General features: G+C 41.7%; 1 protein-coding gene across 8 annotated transcripts in view; it reads right to left on the reverse strand.

Annotated features, from left to right (window-relative positions):
• KDM6A (lysine demethylase 6A) overlaps positions 1-23,362 on the reverse strand; it is a 255,888-nt gene that overhangs the window by 169,329 nt on the left and 63,197 nt on the right. For 7 of the 8 annotated variants that reach the window (XM_053304859.1, XM_053304862.1, XM_053304861.1 and 4 more), the window contains exon 5: positions 17,453-17,502. In XM_053304859.1, coding sequence (XP_053160834.1) covers positions 17,453-17,502 — 50 coding nt within the window. Of the gene's footprint in view, positions 1-15,064; positions 15,144-17,452; positions 17,503-23,362 lie in introns of those variants that run through there. The other variant, XM_053304863.1, reaches the window with a different exon arrangement.

Here is a 23,362-nt window from a genome sequence, read left to right on the forward strand (position 1 = left end):
AAGAATGAAAACACCAAACAGTATCTGATCCAAAAATATCACCTAGATTCAAGGAAAATTAGAGAAGTCCTGGAAATAATAAAGCAGCAAATAACAGCAGTGGTCAAAGAAGATCAGCAGATATGAAGCCAGAACTACACAACACAGGCAGAATCTCCAATTCCAGTCGAATCAGAGATATTTCTACCAAAGCATAGAAGGAGAAACTGCAAGAAACCTAGAAACACCAAATAAAGAAGAAACAGTGCAATTCTGGGGGAAATTATGGGACAATCCAATAGATTATAATAAAAAAGCAGGCTGGATGAAAGAGGTCAAAAAATGTAACCAACAAATGCAAGATCTAATAATAACACCAGAATTAATAAGTGAAAGAGCAAAGAAAATTAAAAATTGGACTGCACCAGGCAACGATGAACTGCATGGCTTTTGGCTTAAACACCTAACAAGCCTTCATAAACAACTATCAAAACAGTTCAATCACATTTTGCATGGAGATGATACTGAACAATGGCTAACAACTGGGAAAACTCATCTCATCATGAAAGACCCAGCAAAAGGTGCACTTCCAAGTAATTATAGACAGATAACCTGCCTGCCAACCATGTTCAAATTATTAACTGGAATAATAGCAGATGAAGTGATACAACACTTATTAACTAACAAACAGCTTCCAGTTGAACAGAAAGGAAATTGCCCAAATACCAGAGGCACAAAAGACCAGCTGCTGATTGACAAAATGATTTTAGAAAACTGCAAGAGAAAAAAAACAAATCTAAGTGTTGCATGGATTGACTACAAGAAGGTCTTCAACTCATTGCTTCTCACATAGATACTAAAATGTTTAGAAACAACTGGTGTCAGTAAAAACATTCAGATATTTGTTTTAAAAAGCAATGAGCATGTGGAGTACACAGTTAACAATCAATGGTGAGACACTTGGACAGGTTAGCATTAGAAGAGGCATTTTCCAAGGGGACTCACTATCCCCTCTGTTGTATGTAATCGCCATGACCCCACTTTCACAAATACTAAACAAAACAGGCCTCGGATACCAAACATCTAAAACATCAAGTCAAATCAACCATCTGCTGTACATGGACAATCTGAAGTTGTATGGGAAGTCCCAGTCAGAAATCGAATCACTGCTAAACACTGTCCGTATATTCAGTAGCGATATAGCAATGGAGTTTGGACTAGACAAGTGTGCTGCATTAATAATGAAAAGAGGAAAAATAAGAAAAACAGAAGGAATAGAACTGCCCAATGGAAGCAAGATCAAGAACCCGGAAGAGAAAGAACCTTACAAATACTTGGGCATTCTCCAGGCTGATAACATCGCACACACTGAAGTTAAAAGAAAAATGGGAAGTGAATACATCAGGAGAGTTCGGAAAATCCTCAAGTCCAAACTCAATGGCGGGAAAACCATACAAGCCACAAACACCTGGGCTATACCTGTTATCAGATACACTGCAGGAATAATAGACTGGACCCAGGCAGAGCTAGAGACGCTAGATCGTAAGACCAGGAAAATCATGACCATCAATCATGCTCTGCACCCCCGCAATGATGTTGATAGGCTATACCTCCCTCGCAGCTCAGGTGGAAGAGGAATGCTGCAAGTCCATCAAACAGTAGAGGAGGAGAAAAGAGGCCTTGAAGAATATATCAAGGACAGTGAAGAAGATGCACTTCAGATGGTCAATAATGAGAAACTATTCAACACCAATGAAAGAAAGCAGGCCTACAAGAAAGAACAAGTCAAGAACCGAGCAGAAAAATGGAAAAATAAGCCACTGCATGGTCAATATTTGCACAATATAAGTGGAAAATCAGACATCACCAAGACTTGGCAATGGCTTAAGAAGGGTTACTTGAAGAAAGAAACAGAGGGTTTAATACTGGCGGCGCAAGAACAGGCACTAATGCAATAAGAGCAAAAGTTGAAAAATCCACAACAAACAGCAAGGGCCGCCTTTGTAAAGAAGCAGATGAAACAGTGGACCACCTAATCAGCTGTTGTAAAAAGATTGCACAGACTGACTACAAACAAAGGCATGACAAGGTAGCAGGGATGATACACTGGACCATCTGCAAAAAATACAAGCTACCTGTAGCCAAAAATTGGTGGGACCATAAAATTGAAAAGGTTGAAGAAAATGAAGATGTAAAAATATTATGGGACTTCCGACTACAAACAGACAAACATCTGCCACACAATACACCAGATATCACTGTAGTCGAGAAGAAAGAAAAACAAGTCAAAATAATCGACATAGCAATACCAGGTGATAGCAGAATAGAAGAAATAGAAATAGAAAAAAATAACAAAACACAAAGATCTACAAATTGAAATTGAAAGACTGTGGCAGAAAAAGACCAAAATAATCCCAGTGGTAATTGGCGCCCTGGGTGCAGTTCCAAAAGACCTTGAAAAGCACCTCAACACCTTAGGGGTCACAGAAATCACCATCAGCCAATTACAAAAAGCAGCTTTACTAGGAACAGCCTATATTCTGCAACGATATCTATAACAATTGACAATAAAATTCTGGCATCCCAGGTCCTTGGGAAGGACTCGATGTCTGGATAAAACAAACCAGTCAATAACACCTGTCTGACTGTGTAAACAAGAAATAATAATAAATGGTAATTAGTCTCTTTGCTATAGGACTCCGTGCTGCCTGCTCTATTTAAGGCTTCAGTGTGTCTTTGCTTTTTGCTGAAGCAACTTTTGTGAACATGCTATGATTGATCCTAATTCCCTGCTCTTGTGATTTCCTAGCTTCTAACATCCTACTTGTTACTGACTGGATTGGCTGGTCCGATAGTTTCTTCTTGGCTTCTCATCTCCTGGTTAACTGTTTCCTAACCATCTGTCTTGGTCCAAACAGTGTTACCAGGTCTTGATTTGGGCCTAAATGTAACCCGCCATTCTTTGCTTTCCCCCCCACCCCCCACCCCCACACGCTTGCAATGGTTGACATGTGTATGAGAAGACTCACCAACAAACACTAGTGTGACTGGCACACCACCGGATATTGGATTAGGTATTACTGACTATCACCCTAACTCTCCTCACCCCTCCTCTTCTCTTTAAGTCCAACACTGCTCTTCAGACCCTTTCCCTAGCCAGCCCTGAGCTGATTTTACAGTCATTCAAACCTTACACTAAAACACCTCTCGTGAGATTCCAAATTAGCATCATTAGTTAATTTTTATTGCCTTCTTGCCAACTTAATCAGATTTTCTATTCCTGCACCCCTAAATAAATCTGATTGTACCATATCTCTATCTCTGTCATTGATTCCAGACAAAAACTTTGTACAAATTGATATTGTAACAGTCTGTTCACTATAGTCTCGCTAATTCTCCACACAAGCCCCATAGTCCCAGGGCATTCTGCCACTGCTCCAGAACAGTTCTGTTAACAGTTCTCTCACACCTCAGCTTCGTTCTCAAATCCCGACTTCTTGGCTCATCCTGCCTGGACCAGGTGACCATAGAGGGCAAACACGACCCTCTTTACTATTTTACATATCTCATACTGCTCTCCTCCCCTATGCTTGATCATGTATGATCATGTATGTGTGAGTGTGTTTGAAGTTCCAAACAGTCAGAGGCTCTTGGGCTTTTACTGCCCAACTATAGGTAAATTCCAGTCAAAGTTCCCTGGGAAGGGTTATGATTCAGAGCCTTTCCCTGTTTCAGCAGCTTCAGTTGCCAGAACCCATCCACAATGAGTTCTAGTAGTTTAAACCCCCTTTATTCTGCTTCAGTCATCCATTCTCTCATTGGTGGTCTCCTACCAATACAAGAACAGCCAGCTCCATAAATTTTACTTCCCAGAATGCAATATTTCCCCTTCATCTGCATTGCCCCACCTCAGAACAACTCCGCAGCCAGACAGCTGATCAGTGGTCCTCCACGCTTAGAATGAAGCTTTGTTTCTCCCCAATCTCTCCTATTTTGTCTAACAGGTCTGTCTTCTCCTTCTCCACGCCTACCCTCTGTGATTTCTATTGCTTTCTTCAACTCTTCTTTCATAGGAACATAGGAAGCTGCCAAATACTGAGTCAGACCACAGGTCCATTTAGTTCAGTATTGTCTTCACAGACCGGCAGCGGCTTCTCCAAGGTTGCAGGCAGGAATCTCTCTCAGCCCTATCTTGGAGATGCCAGGGAGGGAACTTGGAACCTTCTGCTCTTCCCAGAGCGGCTCCATCCCCTGAGGGGAATATCATTTAGTGCTCACACAAAGTCTCCCATTCATAAGCAACCAGGGTGGACCCTGCTTAGCTAAGGGGACAAGTCATGCTTGCTACCACAAGACCAGCTCTCCTCTCCTTTCCGCTCTTATTTAGAGCTGCCTATTTCTAGCACTGTCTCTGACTTTGCTTTTTCAATTGACCCAGTCCTGTCCCTTAGCTACAACTCAGATTTCCTTAACTATCCCCACTCATGTATCAGAGAGTGTTCTGAGGCTTGCTATTTGATTTGAGGTTATAAAGGACTAGAGTGAAGTGCCACATCCAAGATTACATAAGAGATATTAAACACTGATATACAAGTGTAATGATCAGGCAGTAACAGTCTTTCCTTTCCTGTACAGAGTGAACCAGAAGTGAGCCCTGTCTTGACTGACAGGCCTTGATTTCTAGGGATCAGCCACTCGGCACGCAGTGGGCGGGACCTTGAGGTCCATGAGGCAGGAAGAGAAGTATGTCTTTTTGCAGAAGAAGCTAAGTGGGAGATGAGAGATGACAGGTGGAAGGCTTAGTGAGGATGATGGAATCTTGCTGCCTCATGGTCAACAGCTACCCTGGATAATTCTATCATGGAAGGACATTTGCAGATCCTTGAGAGACATGATTGCAAGAAGAATGAATTCTCTCCTGTAGTTTGGGGTGAGTTCAAAGGGGAAAAGAAGCCAGGGCTTTGGGCTTCGGAAAGGTTTAGACAAGGAACAGTGTGTTAGTTCACATTAGATTACTTTCTTTTGGCGTGCTTTACAAATCCTTACAATTGTTCTATCTGTAATGTAAGAAATTCTAAACCTGTGCCCAAGTCCATCCAGGGTGCTGCAAAAATCTCTGTAACCTAAAGGGGCTTTTTAAAGGTTGCTATATCCCTGTTCCTTGCAACTGGGTGCAAGGAATTTTGATGTATTCCTGCAACTACTGAACATTTCCTTTACCTATAACTAGAAACTGAGAAAGCCTTAGACGGAAGCAGTCTAGTATTTTGAATAAAGCTTTTCTCTTTTCGTTCTCTGTATTTTACCTGCCTCTGAGTGGCTTTTCAACTCAGGAAAAGGGATTTTACTCTGGTGCTAACATGGCTCAAGTTTGATTACTCAGTAACTCACTACCAAGTTTTCTCACCATGTGGAGGAGTTTTTGTACTTTTCCATTGGTAAAGAGAAGGAGAGTTTCCCTGGAATTTCACCCGCACCGGGGGGGGGGGGAGATTAAACTCTGTTAAAAAGTGGGTGTGGTGGCTACTAAAGCAACGGTTTAAGTTTAAAGGAACAGCCTTTGTGAGTGAAAGCAAGAGAGGATGATTCAGCATTTTCTTCCCCTCATGTGGGCTTGCTTTGAGACAAAGGCTGGGTTAAATCTGCTACAAGAAGTCTGTTTTTTCTCTCTTTTTGAGTTGAATACCAAGGAGGTAGTGGTATTGACATTTGGAAGTATTCTGGCAAGTTCCAGGGCACTTCCAGAGCAAGTTCCTGGGCAGGAGAAAAGGAGGGTGGATGCTTTTCTTACAGATAACATAGAATACTTACAGCACTGCACTTTCCAGAGTTTATAACATACTTTTTTTTTTCTTTTATAAGAAGTGTGGGGTAAGGTATCCTTTAGAAGGAAGGGGCTCTTTTCCATTCAATTCACAGTTGACAAAGAAAGACAGGTTGCTTACCTGTAACTGATGATCTGGTAGTGATCTGACATACATAAGCATTGGGTTCTGCACGTGAGCAGGGACCTTGCAGAAGGAATAGCTTGCTCCTCATGGTGCCCCCTGCTGTGCACATAGTTTGTGCTTCCATTGATACTGGCAGTTTGGGCACCATTTTCCTCTGTTTCTGGATGGCCGCCATTGTACGATGATCAGCTCATGTTTCTCTCCAGAGGCAAGTCTTCTTTTCTTTCTTTCTTTTTTCTTTTGAAGGTATCAGGTGCTACTGCAGCAAGGTGGCCATGGGCCTTATGAATGCCAATGGATCACTACTAGATCATCAGTTACAGGTAAGCAACCTGTTTATCTGGATCATGATAAGAACATAAGAACAGCCCTGCTGGATCAGGCCCAAGGGCCATCTAGTCCAGCATCCTGTTTTGCACAGTAGCCCACCAGATGCCACTGGAAGCCACAGGCAGGAGTTGAGGGAGTGCCCTCTCTCCTGCCATTACTCCCCTACAACGGGGAGTAATGGCAATGGCAATGATCCGTTGCCATTCATAAGTATTGGGCGATTAGCCAGCTCCCACAGTGGTGGTGGGTTCTGTACAAGCTGTTATTGTAGTCAGGGTCCAACATCATGACAACCTTGTTTGGATGAAATTGTGTAAAAGGCACATCAATTCTCAATGCCGTCAGCCCACTAACTCTTCTGGCTGAAGTGATAGCAACTAAGAATGTAGTCTAATGTCAGGTGCTTCAGTGAGGAGTCTGCCAGAGGCTCAAAATGAGACTCTGTCAATGCTGAGAGTATCAGTGACAGACTCCACTGCTCAATTTGGGAGGGACAGAGATTGTTGATTCCTCTAATAAAACACTATCCAGATGTAAAAACACAGTTGCACCATCCCAATCCCTGCTGCAAGACTAACTTTTAAAGGACACATTTATCAAGCCGGATACTTTCAATCACCCCTGCTGACTGTGCCACCTGCAATATGTCTGGCAACACTGGTAAGGCCGTATTTTGAGATGACCTTGCTTCCGCCATCATGTTATACAGAGGGGCCTTGACGTCCAAAAAAGGCAGCTTAGAGCAACCTAGAGCCTCTGCCATTTCAGTTCGATTAATATGATATGCCTTCATCTCTTCAGAAGGAGCAATAGATGGTTTTGTAAGCATGTCTGAAGATGGGTCTGAGGGGTCAAGTGTTGTAGTTTATTCAGCCTCAGAATCTGTTTCTCCCTCATGGTGGTGCAAGGGGTCTGTCTTTTTCCTTAGGTTCCTTCTGTGGAACTTCTTTTGGTTTAGCACTACTTTCTCTTGTGCTGATGGAATTTCAGCCTGTGTTGGCCTTGTCACAGTTGCAATAGGCACGCAGTGTTGTGTTGTTTTAGGTGGTTGGAACAGCAGTGGCTGAGCAAACACAGTCTATAATCATGTGTAAGCATCCTGAGATTGCAGGTTGAGTAGCTGATGTCCACCAAAGGTGGATTGCACAGTATGTGGAAAGTGATCTACTGACACGTGATGTGCCGCTTTCTGTGCTTTCCAGAGTTGAAACTCAGCATAATAATCTGGCATGGTAGGCATTGCAGAATGTCTAAAACCACAGGAGTGAGTTATATCTCTTTGACCTAGGAGCCCTTGTATGCCCACATAATGAAGTGGGGATTTCCATGTCAAGGGAGTATATGATATTGATGGTACCACTGCGGAAGAATGAGTCTGCTCGTTCTTGATACCGAAGCCTGTTGTGATGTAAAACAAACAGGCGACATGGGTGGCGTTTTTGGTTTTGGAGCAGGAATCTCTTCAACACCAGACTCGATGTTGAGGCCACTACTCAGAAACCCATGAAATATAGAGCCCAAAGTACCCGATGTCAAATCCAACATGGAAAGTAGAGTATTCGCTGTATTGGGATCCAATGTAGGCTCTTCCTCAAGTAAACTTCCCTCATTTTTAAAGCCAACGAGTGGTTCATTATTTGGCTGCTGAGGGGTGCGCTCTTTCATTGTCGAGGGGGATTGTATTCTTGCTGGGGAGAGTTGCAAGATCTGATGCGGAGGCACAGCCATATGAGGGGATTGAGAAAATGTGGTCAAAGTTGACGCAGTGCTGGCAGTCACACTCGATACCGGGGCTTCTGATGTAGAGTCCTCAATTACAATGTGAGAGGCTCAACATGGTAACTGTAGCCCTGAACGAGATGGTGTTCGTTCCATTATCTATTTGGTTTTAAACTTATGTTTCTTGGGAGGCGATGTCGACCCATCCATCGTTGATCTCCTTTTCCTCATCCTCCTTAACCATATTCCTCGGGCACTTGAATATTGCCTCCAAAGTTGAGGAGGACTACGCCCCAACCAAGGATTTCACCCAAACGCAGAAGATAGGAATCATGGTAGAATGTTGAAGGCAATGTCTCCTTACACAGTACATAGCTCATGAATGTTTTATTTACTTTTTTCCTAATGAATGCCAGCAATGGAAGTAGTCAGATATAAGGGTGTGCACAAAACCGGCTGGCCCCATTCGCTTCGAGTCCAAACCAGACCTGAACAGAACCAGTTTGGTTTTGCTCCCTCGCCATGGTTCAGTTCAGGGGTGGGTAGATTTGCTAGTCACACACACACACACACACACACACACACACACACACACACACACACAGTGTGTGCCGTCAAGTTGATTTTGACTCCTGGTACCCACAGAGTACCTGTGGTTTTCTTTTGTAGAATACAGGAGGAGTTTACCATTGCCTTCTCCCATGCAGTATGAGATGATGCCTTTCAACATCTTCCTCTATCGCTGCTGCCCAATATAGTACCAGTGGGGATTCGAACCAGCAACCTTCTGCTTGTTAGTCAAGAATTTCCCCGCTGCACCACTTAAGGTGACTACACACACACACACACACACACCTTATTACCTCCAAGGAGCTTCTCCAAGGCCATGGGGGAGTCCCCCGCTGGCCTTCCTTGTGCCAAAAATCACCGGGTTTGTGTGTTCTTCGGCCCTTTCCCCATCATGGTGGCTGCCACACATGCACAATGGGCCTCTGCATGGCCTGGGTCATGGCCTGGCTACATAGGGGCCCATTGCACATGCACAGTGGCCTCCAAAATGGCCACTGTGACTGAGGAAAGGCCCGGAAAGGGCCAAAGAACACCTGAACCAGGCAATTTTTAGCATGAAGAAGGCCAGCAGGGGGAGGGGGAACCTCCATGGACACCCCCGCAGCCCCAGAAACCCCCCAGAGGTGGTAAGTAATATTTTAAAAGTTGACTCACAACCCCACCCCCACCCCCGAACCGCCAGGGGGGTTTGGTCCGGAGTGAGACCCAATAGGGGGTGGTTCAGTTAGACCAGGCCTGCACAACATAAGGCCCGGGGGCCGGATTCGGCCCACAGAGACTATTTTACTGGCCCCTCAGGTATTCTGCAGCAACACAAGAGCTGGAAACTGCCTATAGCGCCATCCTGTGCATGTGTTCTCAGAAATATGCTCCATGATGTGCCCAGTGAGGCTTACTCCCATGTAAGCATGCCTAGCATTGCAGCCTGAAAGCAACAACAACTAGGGAGAGGAGAGGACTTGGCATTTGTTTTGAGGCTGGCATGCACTCTAGAGGCCCCACTCATTGAGAACAAGGACAGCACCTATTCTCTGACCACTATCCTTGGTTAAAACTATGGGTCCATTGACAGGGGGATAGATGCACAAGTAACTAATATAATAATTTTAATTTTAATGTAATAATGTGCTAAAAATTTGATCTCGGCCCCTGCACTCCACATTGTGGATGGTTCTGGCCCACTAGGGCATTTGAGTTGTGCAGCCCTGAGTTAGACTCTGAACTGTTAAACCAAACCCATTTGATGTCGAACATGTTCAATGTCGAACCTGTTTGACAATCCCTAGTCAGATATCCAGTCCAAAGTTGATCCGCAAAGAATAATCAATGCACAGTCAAGTCCAAAACACTAAAAGTCTGTTTCTCACTTTCTCTCTCACAATAGCTTCTAAGTGATTACTGAGGAGCCAAGTAATGAGGTGCTGATGCTTTGGCAGTCAGAAAGGAATTGAGGAAAATGGCCAATATCAATGGAAGCTGCCAATATCAATGGAAGCACAGACCACGTGCACAGCAGAGGGGGTTCTGCGAGGAGCTAGCTAATCCTTTCGTCAAGGACCAGGCACAGAACCCAATACTTATGAATGGCAACAGATTACGATCCAGATCCATGATTTTCATTCTCTCTTGGAAGAGCACCAAAAATAAAACTGTGCTATCAATACTAGTAGGTACCACAACAAAAGTAACACTGACCTGAGAAAATCTCTTTCCAATCCTAGGAGGAGTAGGGACACATGTTGGAATGCGTGCGCGCACACACAGGTTCATTTTATCATACTGTAAGAATAAAATTAAAACCCTGATGGCTGCATCCTCTAAACCAGGGATTCTCAAAGTTGGGTCTCCAGATGTTATTGGACTTCAAGTCCCATAATCCCCAACGGCCTTTGGTTGGGGATTATGGGAGTTGAAGTCCAATAACATCTGGGGACCCAATGGTGAGAATCCCTGCTCTAAATCCTAATCACCCACAGACATAAGTTTTGGGCAGTATACAAATGTGTCAAATAAAATAAGTCAATATAAAGCAGTGATTCCCAACCTGTGGTACTCCAGATGCTGCTGAACTAGAACTCCCATAATCCCCATCCACAATAAACTGTATCCAGGTATGATAGGAATTGTAGTTCAGCAACATCTGGAGCACCACAGGTTGGAAACCCCTGCTCTAGAGCAAAGCAGTGTCACAAAGGGAAAGCAGGTAGTGGAGCAAAACTTGAACTCCCTGGATTGTTAAGTAATGTGCAGGGGAGAGGAAAAGTGAGGTGGGGCTACAGCAGGAAAACAGCAAGTGAAAAAATGGTAAGCATTCCCCTCTCCTTCACTGTTTCTCTGCTATAATTCACTCCATCCTATTAGTTTTTTCTGCCTAGAAAGAGGCACTAACAGGATTTTAACGTACACATTTAGGCAACATGCAGCTTGATACTTAACTACCACAATGGCCTGGGAATTCATGAAGAACCCCAAACGTGGTTGTTTCCTTGATATTAACAAAAACTAGTTACCTCTCTCTTTAAAAACAATTTTTGTTAACATCTAAGAATCAGCTCTGCCACAAATTCTTCCTTTGAAATTCAAGTATTAAATAAATCACATTCCTTGGGTTCTGTTAATAAGTGTGCAAGCAACTATGTATCAACCTAAAACCATCATTGTTGTTTTATGCACTATATGCTACAGTAATTACTGTATTTCATACATTAGAGCAGTAGATTATATCACAAAGTAACATCTTAATCACAAGCAGAAATGTTGGAACAATTCAATAAATATTTGGGCACATATTTTTATTTTATTTATTTATTTATTTTTACATTTATATACCGCCTTTCGTTAAAAGAAAACCCCAAGGCGGTTTACAAAAGTTAAAACATACAATAAGGCAATAAAAACATCAAGCAAAAAATATAAAAACATATAAAAACAGGCATAAAAACAATACAACATATAAACATATAAAGCTCTTGCCTGAAAATTTCATAATACAAAATTCTATACACTATGGCTCTGAAGTGTTTCAAGGATTCTAAACATATACTTCTGAGAGATATATATATGCATATGTATGGAGGGGGGTCTATTGCCACCAGGAAACCTATTATCAAACTATTATCTGGAATCAGTAAGGCATGAAAAAAGTCCAATTTAATGTTACCCCATTGACTTAAAATCTTAAATTTCTATACTAAGATGTATGAGAATGATATTGGCATTAGTTCAAAGCACTACTCACAATTTAATTTACTTCAAAACAAAGTATATAAATCAATGAAATGGAAAACTACTTTGCCTTATATGAGAGTTTCCATAGAACAGAATGCTCTTTTTGCAGACATTACATTTTATGCTTAGCTGCCCTTGTTTATATAAAGCCATAGTTTGACACATAGCAAAAGCATCTTACAAAATGACATGCCTCCTACAGCACTACAAATGAAAAGCTAGTTTTTAAAGAAATAAGAGTGAACATTACAGACTGTTTTAAAAATAACTTATGTAATAAAAACTGATGCATGGTAGAAATGTGAGCCCACACACACACACACATATTGGTTGGTTAAAGGCTTCATTGAACAGATGAAAATGCCATTTACAGAATGAGATCCAACTAGCTCAATGAGTCTGATCTAACCAGCAAGAGCTCTTCAGGTTTTCAGGCAGAGAAGTGTTTCCCAGCTCTTCTACTTGAGATTTTAATTGGAGATGCCAGGGATACAACCCGGATCCTTATGCATGCAAAACATACACTCTACCATGAAGCAATGTCCTCTTCCCCATTGTTAAGATCCAGCCTTTCAAAGACATGAATTGTTTGTCTCTTTCATGGAATTGAAACGACAGACCAGTGATAGTGTCTTCATTTCTGCAAACTTGAAACAGCAGTGAATAATGTAGCGAAGCTGTGATTTTAACTGGTTCCAACAGGTCACTGGGAAGGGCTTGGTGGGGCAGGAGAAGAGTATAAATGAAATCAAGAAAAATCCTGCCCTTGCAAATACCTAGTTTATTCAACAACGAACACAATACTAAATCACAAGGCCAAAATATTGCATGGACAGGTAAAATACCTGTTGGTCAGCAACTTGTCTGGCATATACATAGCTTTCAGAACAAGGCTAAATCTAAATCATTTCAGTAGGTGGGATTCAAACTAAGTAAATCATGATTAAGTCCTAATGAAATTAATGGGTCTTAAGTAATGACTAACATGTTCCATTTATTTCAGCAGCGCTTAAGCATGACTAATTTAGTTTGGATGTTGCCCAATATTTTGAACTGGATCCAGCAAAGCGCTATGCAAGTGCAAAAACACCATTACTCACACAATGTGGCCCATCCAATTTCTGCCAATCCCCCTCCTCCTGCTGCACTCCCTTGCACCACATTCTATGTCCTTCTAAATGGTTAGAACATAAGAACAGCCCTGCTGGGTCTATCTAGTCCAGCATCCTGTTTCACAGTGGCCCACCAGATGCCTTGGGGAAGCCCACAGGCAAGAGCTGAGGGCATGTCCTCTCTCCTGCTATTACTCGCCTGCAACCGGTATTTAGAGGCATCTTACCTCTGAGGCTGCAGGTGGCCTATAGCCACCAGACTAGTAGCCATTGATAGACCTGTCCTCAATGAATTTATCTAAGCCTCTCTTAAAGCCATCCAGGTTGCTGGCTGTCACCACAGTTGATTATATCTTGTGTGAAAAAGTGTTTTCTTTTATCAGTCCTAAATTTCTTGGCAATCAGATTCACAGAATGATCCCTGGTCCTAGTGTTGTGAGAGGGGAAGAAAAATTTATCTATCAACTTTCTCTATACTATGCATGATTTTATAGACTTCTATCATGTCTGCCCTCAGTCGCCTTTTTTTTAATTAAAAAAAGTAAAATATATAAAGTATATAAAGGAAAAAGCCCCAGGTGTTGTAGCCTTGCTTCATAAAGAAAGTGCTCTAGGCCTCTTATCATCTTGGTTGCCCTCTTCTGCACCTTTTAAAGTTCTACAATGTCCTTCTTAAGATACGGTGATCAGAACCATATGCAGTACTCCAAATGTGGCCGCACCATAGTTTTGTATGAGGGCATTTTTTTTAATTTAAATAATATTTATTTAATGTATTTAACAGATTAGCAGGGTTTTTTTCAGTCCCCTTCTTAATGATTCCAAGGCAACTGGCCTTTTTAACAGCTGCCACACACTGAGTCAACCCCTTGAACGAGCTGTCCACCATGAACCCAAGATCCCTCTCCTGGTCAGGCACCAACAGCTCAGCTCCCATCAGCATATATGTGAAGTTGGGGTTTTTTGTCCTAATATGCATCACTTCACACTTGCCAATATTGAACCACATTTGCCATTTTGTCACCCACTCCCCCAGTTTAGAGAGATCATTTTGGAACTCCTCACAATCTCTTTTGGATGTCGCTACCCTAAACAGTTTGGTGTTATCTGCAAATTTAGCCACCACCTGCTGACATTTTCAAACTACTCCAAAAGGTTGGTGAGGCAAGACCCCTGCAGAAGGCATGCTGGTTCTCCTTCATCAGGGCCTGTTCTTCTATATGCTTAACCATTTTATCCTTGAAAATGCTTTCCATCAATTTTCCTGGAAGACATTAAGCTAACTGGCCTGTAATTTCCTAGAATCCCCCTGGATCCCTTTTTAAAAATCAGTGTTATATTAGCTACTTTCCAGTCCTCTGGTACAGAGACTGATTAAAGGGATAAGCTACATATTTTTGCGAGGAGACTGGCCATTTCCATCCCTCACTAGAGGGTTGGTGTGGGGTGGGGTGGCACAGGGGCATGACAACCCTGTTGTGGAAGCAGAGTTCCACTCACATACCTCTGGAACCAATTCCTTATTTTCTTCTCTATGAAAACAAGCAGCAGTCAAACTTAGATTTATCCAGGCTCTTAACACACCTGGCCTGAAATGCCTTTTATTTCCACATTATTCAAAATTGATCATTTCTGTCATGTAACAATTTAAACCTTCATAAAGGAACAAGTTATTCTAGTAAGAACAGATCTGCCTACTTTCCTTTCACTGCCCCTACAGACAGACTAAATTTGGTTCAAATTGCATATGTGGTCCACAAGTTAGACCTCTTGCACCTCAAACATTCACATGTCCACCATCTTGGATCAGGGTAGATGACATCATTGCAAACTACACCATTGAGGTGTCCCTATGTGTCACTCACTAGAACTGTACCAAATTTGGTTCAAATTGGTTAGGCAGTTTCACAAATTAGCCCACTTACGCCTCAAAGGTTTATGCATCCACCATCTTATTTAACATATTTATATCCCACCCAAAAGGTACATCTCCGGGCAGCTTACAAATAAAATACAAATTACAACAAAAAAAGTATTAAAAGACTCGCAATAACATACAGATTACAACAAAATAAAAAGGATAAAATGACAATAATTTAAAATTTAAACAGTGTTAAAAACTATCAAAACAGTATCTAATTAAAAGCCTGGGTGAACAAATGTGTCTTAACTGACTTTTTAAAAGTTGTCAGATGGAGAGGCTCTTATTTCAGCAGGAAGCGCATTCCAGAGCCGCAATCTTGAATCAGAGTAGATGACATCATCACCAACTATGCCACTGAGGTGTCCCTTTGTCTCACTCACTACAATTGTACCTAATTTGGTTCAAATCAGACAGTCCACAGGTTAGCCCACTTGCACATCAGAGGTTTATGCATCCACCATCTTTGATTGGGGTGGATGACATCACAAACTACGCCATTGGGGCATCCCTATGTGTCCCTACAGCTGCACCTAATTTGGTTCAAATCAGTTCGGTGATTCACAGGTTAGTCCACTTGCACCTCAAGGGTTTACGCAACCAACATCTTGAATTGTGATAACAATATCATCACAAACTATGCCATTGAGGTATCCCTACAACTGTACCCAATTTGGTTCATATTGGTCCAGGCGTTGCAAAGTTGATGGGGGGTGGGGGTGGGGAGACCAACAGACACACGGAATGACGGGTGATCTCATAAGTCTACTGGAAAGTAGGCTAAAAACACGGACATTTCTCCACTCTGATTTGCTTAAACACTTTGTGAATGTGGGAGAAGTGCATATAATAAAGAACACCAGCAAATAACAATGCCTAGACAATATTTTACATACTGTTTTCTACACTTTTACTGACTTATATGCAAATAATAGCAAGCAGAATCCCAGAGTTTTTCACCCACTTTCTGTTGTATACCCTTGCACATCCTGAGGATCAGGAAACCCTTGGAAATGGCATTCAGAGCAGCCACAGTAGCAGGGAGAAATAACTGACTGAAATTGGAGAGCTCCCTTACACCAGCAGAAGTGTTATGTGAGCAGAAGCATACTGGACCCAATATGCATTATACAGGTATTAGACAACTTACATTAATCTTATTAACCTATATTTTTGTGCTAGCCTCCTTACGGTAATCTATATCAGCAACATGTGATATTTTTGACACCCCCCTCAAAATAAAACCCAACTTTTGTGAAGTTTCGTTGCCCAGTTCTTCAGAAATTAATTCATCAGACACAACCAAGCAGGTGACTACAAGCCTGATCCACAGATTTCTCTCAATTACAATTAAGGCTGTATAAATGCTTGAACATGACCTCAGCAGATTCTAAAAGTAAACAAAAAATAAGCGCAAACACTTATGCATTCTAAGTATGCAGTTCACCATTTCATCATGGTGAAATGATCATGACAACATTAATGTCTCAAACACCTCAACACGCTCAATTTCCAATACGTTACTGAAACTAACCAAAAATGGCTAAACCCTTCCCCAAGGATTTCTAAATCTGTATCAAGATGTAAGTTTTGGGCAGTATAGAAATGTAATAAATAAAAATAAACTAATTAAATAAGATAAACCAATGATTTGCTGTGATCAAATCCAGAGCATTCCTACTGAAATTTGTTTGCACTATTATTCAGAGCCCCATTAATGTAATGTGGATATGGCGTTCCTGAATGTGCAGGATGCTTTAACTGTGAGGATACCGTTACATTAATATGTGTAAGAAGCCTTTTGGTGAGAGGAATTCTATACATACATGGGAGCCCCAACAACAGATTTCCAGATAAGGGCCTATGGATTTACTGTGCAGAGCTGAAGATAATTTAGAATGCCACACAAAATCTTATCTGTGTCTGGGACAGGTGACAGATTCTTGCCCTACCCCAGTTGTTTTGGTATTCCTATATATACACTGCACCAAAGATCCAAGACCTCTATCACTATTTGTGAATGAGGACTATAATGGCAAGATTTGCGAATCAATCCAGATATTGCCAGAAGTTTAATTTGGACAGTTCAAGCTGCATTACTCTGAAGTTTCAGATCCTGGAATAAAGGAGAATCTGGTTCATCTGTGCCGACAAAATGTTTAACTGCACTTGTGAGGATTACAGAAAAGGGAGTGTATGTAGGGAGGAAAACACCCTTCAAGGACAAATCCCTATTTCTTTGCTACTCATAGGAAGGAGCTAGTATTAACTTCTATGCTAGCTGTGCAGATAATACATACTCCATAAAACAATACTAAAATCTATGGGGAAAGATATCCTTTGCAGTGTTAACTTGGTATAATATGAACAAGAGCAGCAACAGGATGACAAAAGAAACCTTCAATAAAGCTTAAGGATTGTCTGCCATAGGATAACCACAGCTGCTCATTCAGTTCTGAAAGCAAAAGAAGCAGACAGAAAGTTGCATAACAATATCATGCACATTTAAGTTGCGGAAGGCAGCAATGTATATCACCAAGGTAAACATACTGGCACTCACACATACAAGTTCCCAAGCTAAAACAAAGTTAGAACATAGTATCAAACAATATTAATTCCACAAAATATACATCTATACAGACCTTCCAGTAGTCAGATTGTAAACTGTAGTACCTCTGGTATGCAGATAATGCTGGAATGGAAAAGAATATTTTCTTTTAGAAGATAAACACAAAATTTTAATAGTTATTTGCCTGGTGAAGAAATCATGCTAGATCCCTCTTAAATATGGTTAAGAAGCCAGAAGCCAGCCACATGAAGAATTCTTCCTCCAGATCCTTACTCTCAAGAGCAAATCCGACCATCACCACCACCCCATGGCAAACTGTGCTTAAATGTTAACCTTGGTTAGCATTCATCACAGTTGATTGATTGCCAGGAGAGAGGAGAGGTTGGAGAAGAGGATACTCACTCCTGCAGCTTGTTCCCAGTCTCTTAACTAAAAAGGAACCAGTGCCATGCCTGCAACAGTCCACTGTGCACTGCAGGAGAGGTGCAGATTACAGTGTGTGCGCTTGAGCAAGCGGAAAAAGTAAATACATGTGCACATAGTGAGTATGCACATGTCCCTCCTCTCACCCCCAGTGCATGGGAGGGCAGAACTATGCTCTAACAATGCATGTACATCAGGCCTGCTCAGCTTAGGCCCCACAGCTGTTTTTGGACTACAACTCCCAGGATCCCCAACCACAGTGGCCAATAGCCAGGGATTATGGGAGTTGTAGGTCAATATCTGCAGGAGGGCCGAAGTTGAGCAGGCCTGATGTACATCCTTATTGCATGTGCTGGGGCCGGTGGACAGAGTATTGTTCAAGCCAACCCATAGTCTCATGCAAAGATCCTGTATTTTTTAATAGTTATTTGAGCTAAAGCTACAATATATCAACCTAAATTCTTAGATCAAAACTTTAATTTAAGTATTAGCAAGAGAACTAAAAGCATAAATGAAGTGTAACTTCTACACAGGCACATGACAAACAAGTATTTCATAAGTGCTGGGTCATCATGTGCAGCTACCTTTACAAGTCCAGTTCAACACATTTATATTCAGGAGATATTCTAACACAGAAAAACTATAATTACACAAATTATCCCAAAGTAAACAACTGAAGACATGACATATAACAAGTTTTTTATTTATGTTTGCAGCAACTTTTTCTATTACTGCCCACTTCTCCCTTTTTTATCATTGATAATACTAAATGTCAAAGGAAGTGCACTGTGATGAAATTAATAGTGACTAGCTGAGACACCCAACACCTAAATAAAAACAAAATTAATGAACAATTGCTTAACCACTGTGGTAGCTTGATTAAAAATAGCATTCATATAGCCATTTCCACTGGTTGAACATGCTTTTCAAAAGGATATGCGCATCATAGCATAGACTTCATGTTCCAGGGTGGCTCCAGGACTCATAAAAATGGAAAACCCAGATGCTTATTTTTAAAAGACTTTAAAAATAAAAATTCTGGGGCTTTTTAAAGATGCGTCCAACTATATAATATATAACAGTACAATCTAGAAGGAATGTTGATTTTTAAAACTGAATCTAGCCCTACCTCGTTGTTTTAAGTGTTACATATTTTGTGTTTTACAGATCTGTCTCTAGGTATGAAAAAGGGAAAATAAAACTCTTGCATGGACAAAGTTATGGCTAAGAATTTTATCTTAGGAAAGTAAGAGCTAGATATTAGTTTAATTACAATTAGAATCTATCAGAGAACAGATCTTGGGTTCTTATATTTCACTAAGCATCCCAGAAATTAAAATACAATTTTAGATTAAGGCACACCTCTATATGCAGCTCCATTTATTTAAAATTGAGCTACATTCATTCAACCCATTTTAAACCAACAAAATATGTCTCTGGAATTTAAGCAAGTACTTACACACTACTTCTCATAAATATAATAAGGTCTCATCATAAGGTCTCATCACAAAACAGACAAGGTTGAATAGTCATTCACTCATGGAGATGAGAACCTGGAAGTCTGCAGGACAACTATCATTTTCCATGCTGGATTATTCTGAGATTGAACAATGGCAGATGGCAGCTGTAAGCAGGTACAAGGAAACACCACACACTTCTGGTGCAAGAGGCAAACATTCTGCTCTGCCTCAACACACTTGGGAGAGTGAAGAGAAAGGCTGAGTGTAATCTAGGGTTGAACATTTGCCCAGTTTATATGTGTGTGTGCGCGTCACGCTCAATAGGTTTCATAATTATGCTAGTTACATAAACAGACCAGTGAACTTGTTCCTATAAATGAACAATTCATTGAACAGTTCTGCCCATGTGATACAGCTCTGTATATGTGACACTGAAGATAGGACAGCTTTCATCACAATTCAAAAGTAAAAAGCATCAGGAAAGCTGAGGAAATCCACTAGTCTCTTTGTCAGTGACGAGTAAAAAATGATGCCTAACAAGCAAAAAAATCCCAACAAGTCATGTACCAACACAGCTCAACAAGTGCAGCAGATTAAAGTCTATGTCTCAGACCAAGCTCATGTGAAGGAAATAAATGCTGAATCATTCCTGCTGAGCTGCCTGGCTAGGCTTCTCATAAAATTAATTCTGTAGTATCATTAGGTTCAAAAAGCTGCCACCACCACCACTTTTATCGACCGAACTTGAAACTCCCTGGGCTTGGGGTGGAATCCCAGGAAGCTCTGTTTATTTTGCTATCAGGTAAGTACAAGTACAAAAACCTTCCACGTGCAAGCCTACACATGGTGAGAAAACTGATAGCTGCTAAACATTTGAGGATGTGTTTGCACCAGAGAAACCTCCCCTTCGCGTGCGCCCCCCCGCCTCTTTTCCTAAGTTAAAAACCAAGTCGGAGGGGCTTGTAAAAAGAAAAGAACTAAAAATATATAGTTTTATTCAATTACTACAGACTGCTTCCGTCCACGGATTTCTCAGCTTTTAAATACAATTAAAAATACTTAGTAGGTTACAAAAATAGTTTGTCTTAATGCATGCTTAAATGTTTACAGAGTCTTTTGCAATGCCCTAGGTAGAATGGGCGTACACTAGTGCTTCTTATTTTAATTACATTCCAGGTAAACAATAATGGACCAGAATCAGGAATATGCAAAAGCACACACACCAAAGAAATAGAAATCCCAACGCAAACTCTTACTAAACCACTTTCTCCTGCCCTAAACTTCCGAAGCCACTAGGCCTTGGCTTCCTTTTTCCTTGAACTCACCAAACTCTGGTTAAGAATCAAGCCCCTGCATTTCTATCCTCCAAGAGCTGCAATAGTCCTCCTGCAGCCAACCTCGATGGTCACATGTCCTATGCACCTCCCATCTAGCATTTTCTCTAACAAAGAACTCTTCGTGGCAACAGCTCTCTTGGTCCCTCCTATCTGGTGTGCTGATTGGCTGAGGCTTGGAGTTCACAAGCCTGTCAGTCAAGACAGGGTTCACTTCCAGTTAACTCTTTAGAGGGAGGAGAGGCTGATCACAACAAGTAACACATTTTTGTCCGGCTAGTGAAAAGAGAACATTTCTTGACCCCTGCATATTTCAATGCCACTGAATACAGCATTCAATTGCACTCACACTGAGTTAGCCATTGTACCCAATGGCCATCTACTATCAACTTTCTCAAAGTCCTACAAGAGGACCATTAGCGGAGGCTTTGCTATGCAGGTAGGTTTGCCCCCAATTGTTGCAGGACCAGATGGCAAGCAGTTCCCACTCCTGCCCTTGCTTGCAAATGATACCACAATTGATAATTAAATAATTAACTAAGATAAGATAAGCTGCTTACACAGTGACTTGATTGGGATTCTTGACTTCATGGAATATTGATAATATATGGTCATGGTCAAACAAGTGGGCAACCAACAATATCTGACTGGTCAAACAACCACTGAATCATCTCTACTGAAATGTGAGTTAGTGAGCATTGGCATTCAGCCAACTTGAGGAACTATCATTGGTGTATGTCAGGCTGCCATTTGTTAATATAACCTGAAGAGTTGCCAGCTAAAATAAAAGAATAAACTAGACCACATATGTATCTGAAAATGTGCAGGACAAATATTCACACTGCTGAACATGCAGAGTGCTGAATGAAGTTGATAGCAATACAAAGGAAAAAAGAGGACATGTGCAGAAAGAAAAATGATGGCAGGGAAATATCGACAAGTAACAATTGATTTGACAAGCATATAGATCTGAAAAACTGTAGCTCAACATTCACATCCAGTGCTGACTGAAAAAGACAGAAGCAGGGAAATTTCTATAAGGGGAAAAAGAAAACTATCATAGGGAAAACTATCAATCATAATTGAGATAGTGGCTGTTGTAAGAGAAAACAAGGAAATGAAATATACATTTCCTAAAAGTTTTAAAGGTCTTAACAGTAAGAAAAAAAATAAAGCTAAAGTATATTGGATAGCATCCAGACCAAGTTAGTTATGACAAAGTCGCTCTGAAATTAATGGGACAAGTTAGCCATAACTAACTACATTTATTTCAATTGTACTTAATCATGACTTAGTCTAGATCAGGCTTTCCCAAATGGTATGCCATGGCACACTGACTGGTATGCTGCATGACCGGCCACACGACTGAGCAAAGTTCGCTCCAAGTAAGGGAATTTGCATTCCTGCTTCACGATCACCCCCACCAACTGAATTTCTCTTTTCCAAAAAGCCACCCATTTATTCATTTATTACATTTCTATCCTGTGCTTCCTCCAAGGAGCTCAGAGCGGTGCACATGCTTATTTTTATCCTCACAACAACCCTGTGAGGTAGGTTAGGCTGAGAGATACATGACATTCTTCTTGGATGGGGATGGGATACATTTGGCAGAGTCCATAATTGGGCCAGCTCACAACATGTTGCTGGCTGATGTGGACAGGTCAGAAAACCTGAATAAATACAGGAGAGTTACTCTGAGCAGCCAAATAGCATGCACGGACCATACCAAGAAGGAGGAAAGGAATCAACAAGTCCAGGATGCCAGCGTGGCTAAAGAGTCATGGAAGCTATAAAAGGGAAGACGACTTCCTTCAGAAAATGGAAGTTTAGGGTTCCCCCACCGCAAATGTTAACACGTCAGTCCTCAAGAATCTTACAATCTAAAAGTAATGGTTTTGGGAACAGGACATAAGAACATAACAGTCCTGCTGGATCAAGTCCAAGGCCTATCTAAGTCCAGCATCCAGTATTCACAGTGGCCCATCAGGCACTTTTGGAAAGCCCACAAGTAGGTGATGAAGGCATACCCCCTCTTCAGCTGTTGCTTCCCTGGCAAATAGCACCCTACCTCTGAGCCTGGAGGTAGCCTACAGCCATCAAAACTAGTAGCCATTAATAGAGCTGTCCACAGCGAATTTGTCTAAACCCCTTTTAAGCCATCCAAACTAGTGGCTATCACCACATCCTGTGGCAGCAAACTCCATAGACTGATTATGCGCTGTGTGAAAGGTACTTCTTTTCGTCAGTCCTTAATTTCCTGGCAATCAGTTAAGAGAGGCCAAATGAAATCAAAATGACATTGCAAATCTAATGTCAATTTAAAAGCCAAGCAGAGAGGGAGAGGCAGAGTCCATCCGCTTCCCACCCAGTGTTGCTTGGGGTGAGAGACCAGGTGGGTGCTGGGGTTCCTTCTGCTGTTGCCTGCCTGCTTCTGCTTCCTCTGTGGGGCTGCAGCCTCAGGTTAACATCTGTGGAGATTGTGGGCAGGATTTAGACCAGCTCCTGTGTGATTCAGCAGTTCCTCGGGTCACCTACTCAGCTTTGGGCTTTATAGGAACGCTGCCTGTGACGGCGGGCCCACCACCAGCAGGATCGCCCCCCAAGAGGCGACACCAAATGAGGTTGCCACTTTGGGGGAGCCACTTTGGAGGATAACAAGGGAGAGGACCAGGCTGTTTGGCTCAAGATCCCCCATGGTCTTCGAGGGTGGGGCTGAGGGCTGGTTTGTGCCAGGCCTTTCTGCAGATACGTGTTTGGGCTCTCTTG

This window comes from Hemicordylus capensis, chromosome 3 (assembly GCF_027244095.1).
Source record: "Hemicordylus capensis ecotype Gifberg chromosome 3, rHemCap1.1.pri, whole genome shotgun sequence".
NCBI lineage: Eukaryota > Metazoa > Chordata > Lepidosauria > Squamata > Cordylidae > Hemicordylus > Hemicordylus capensis.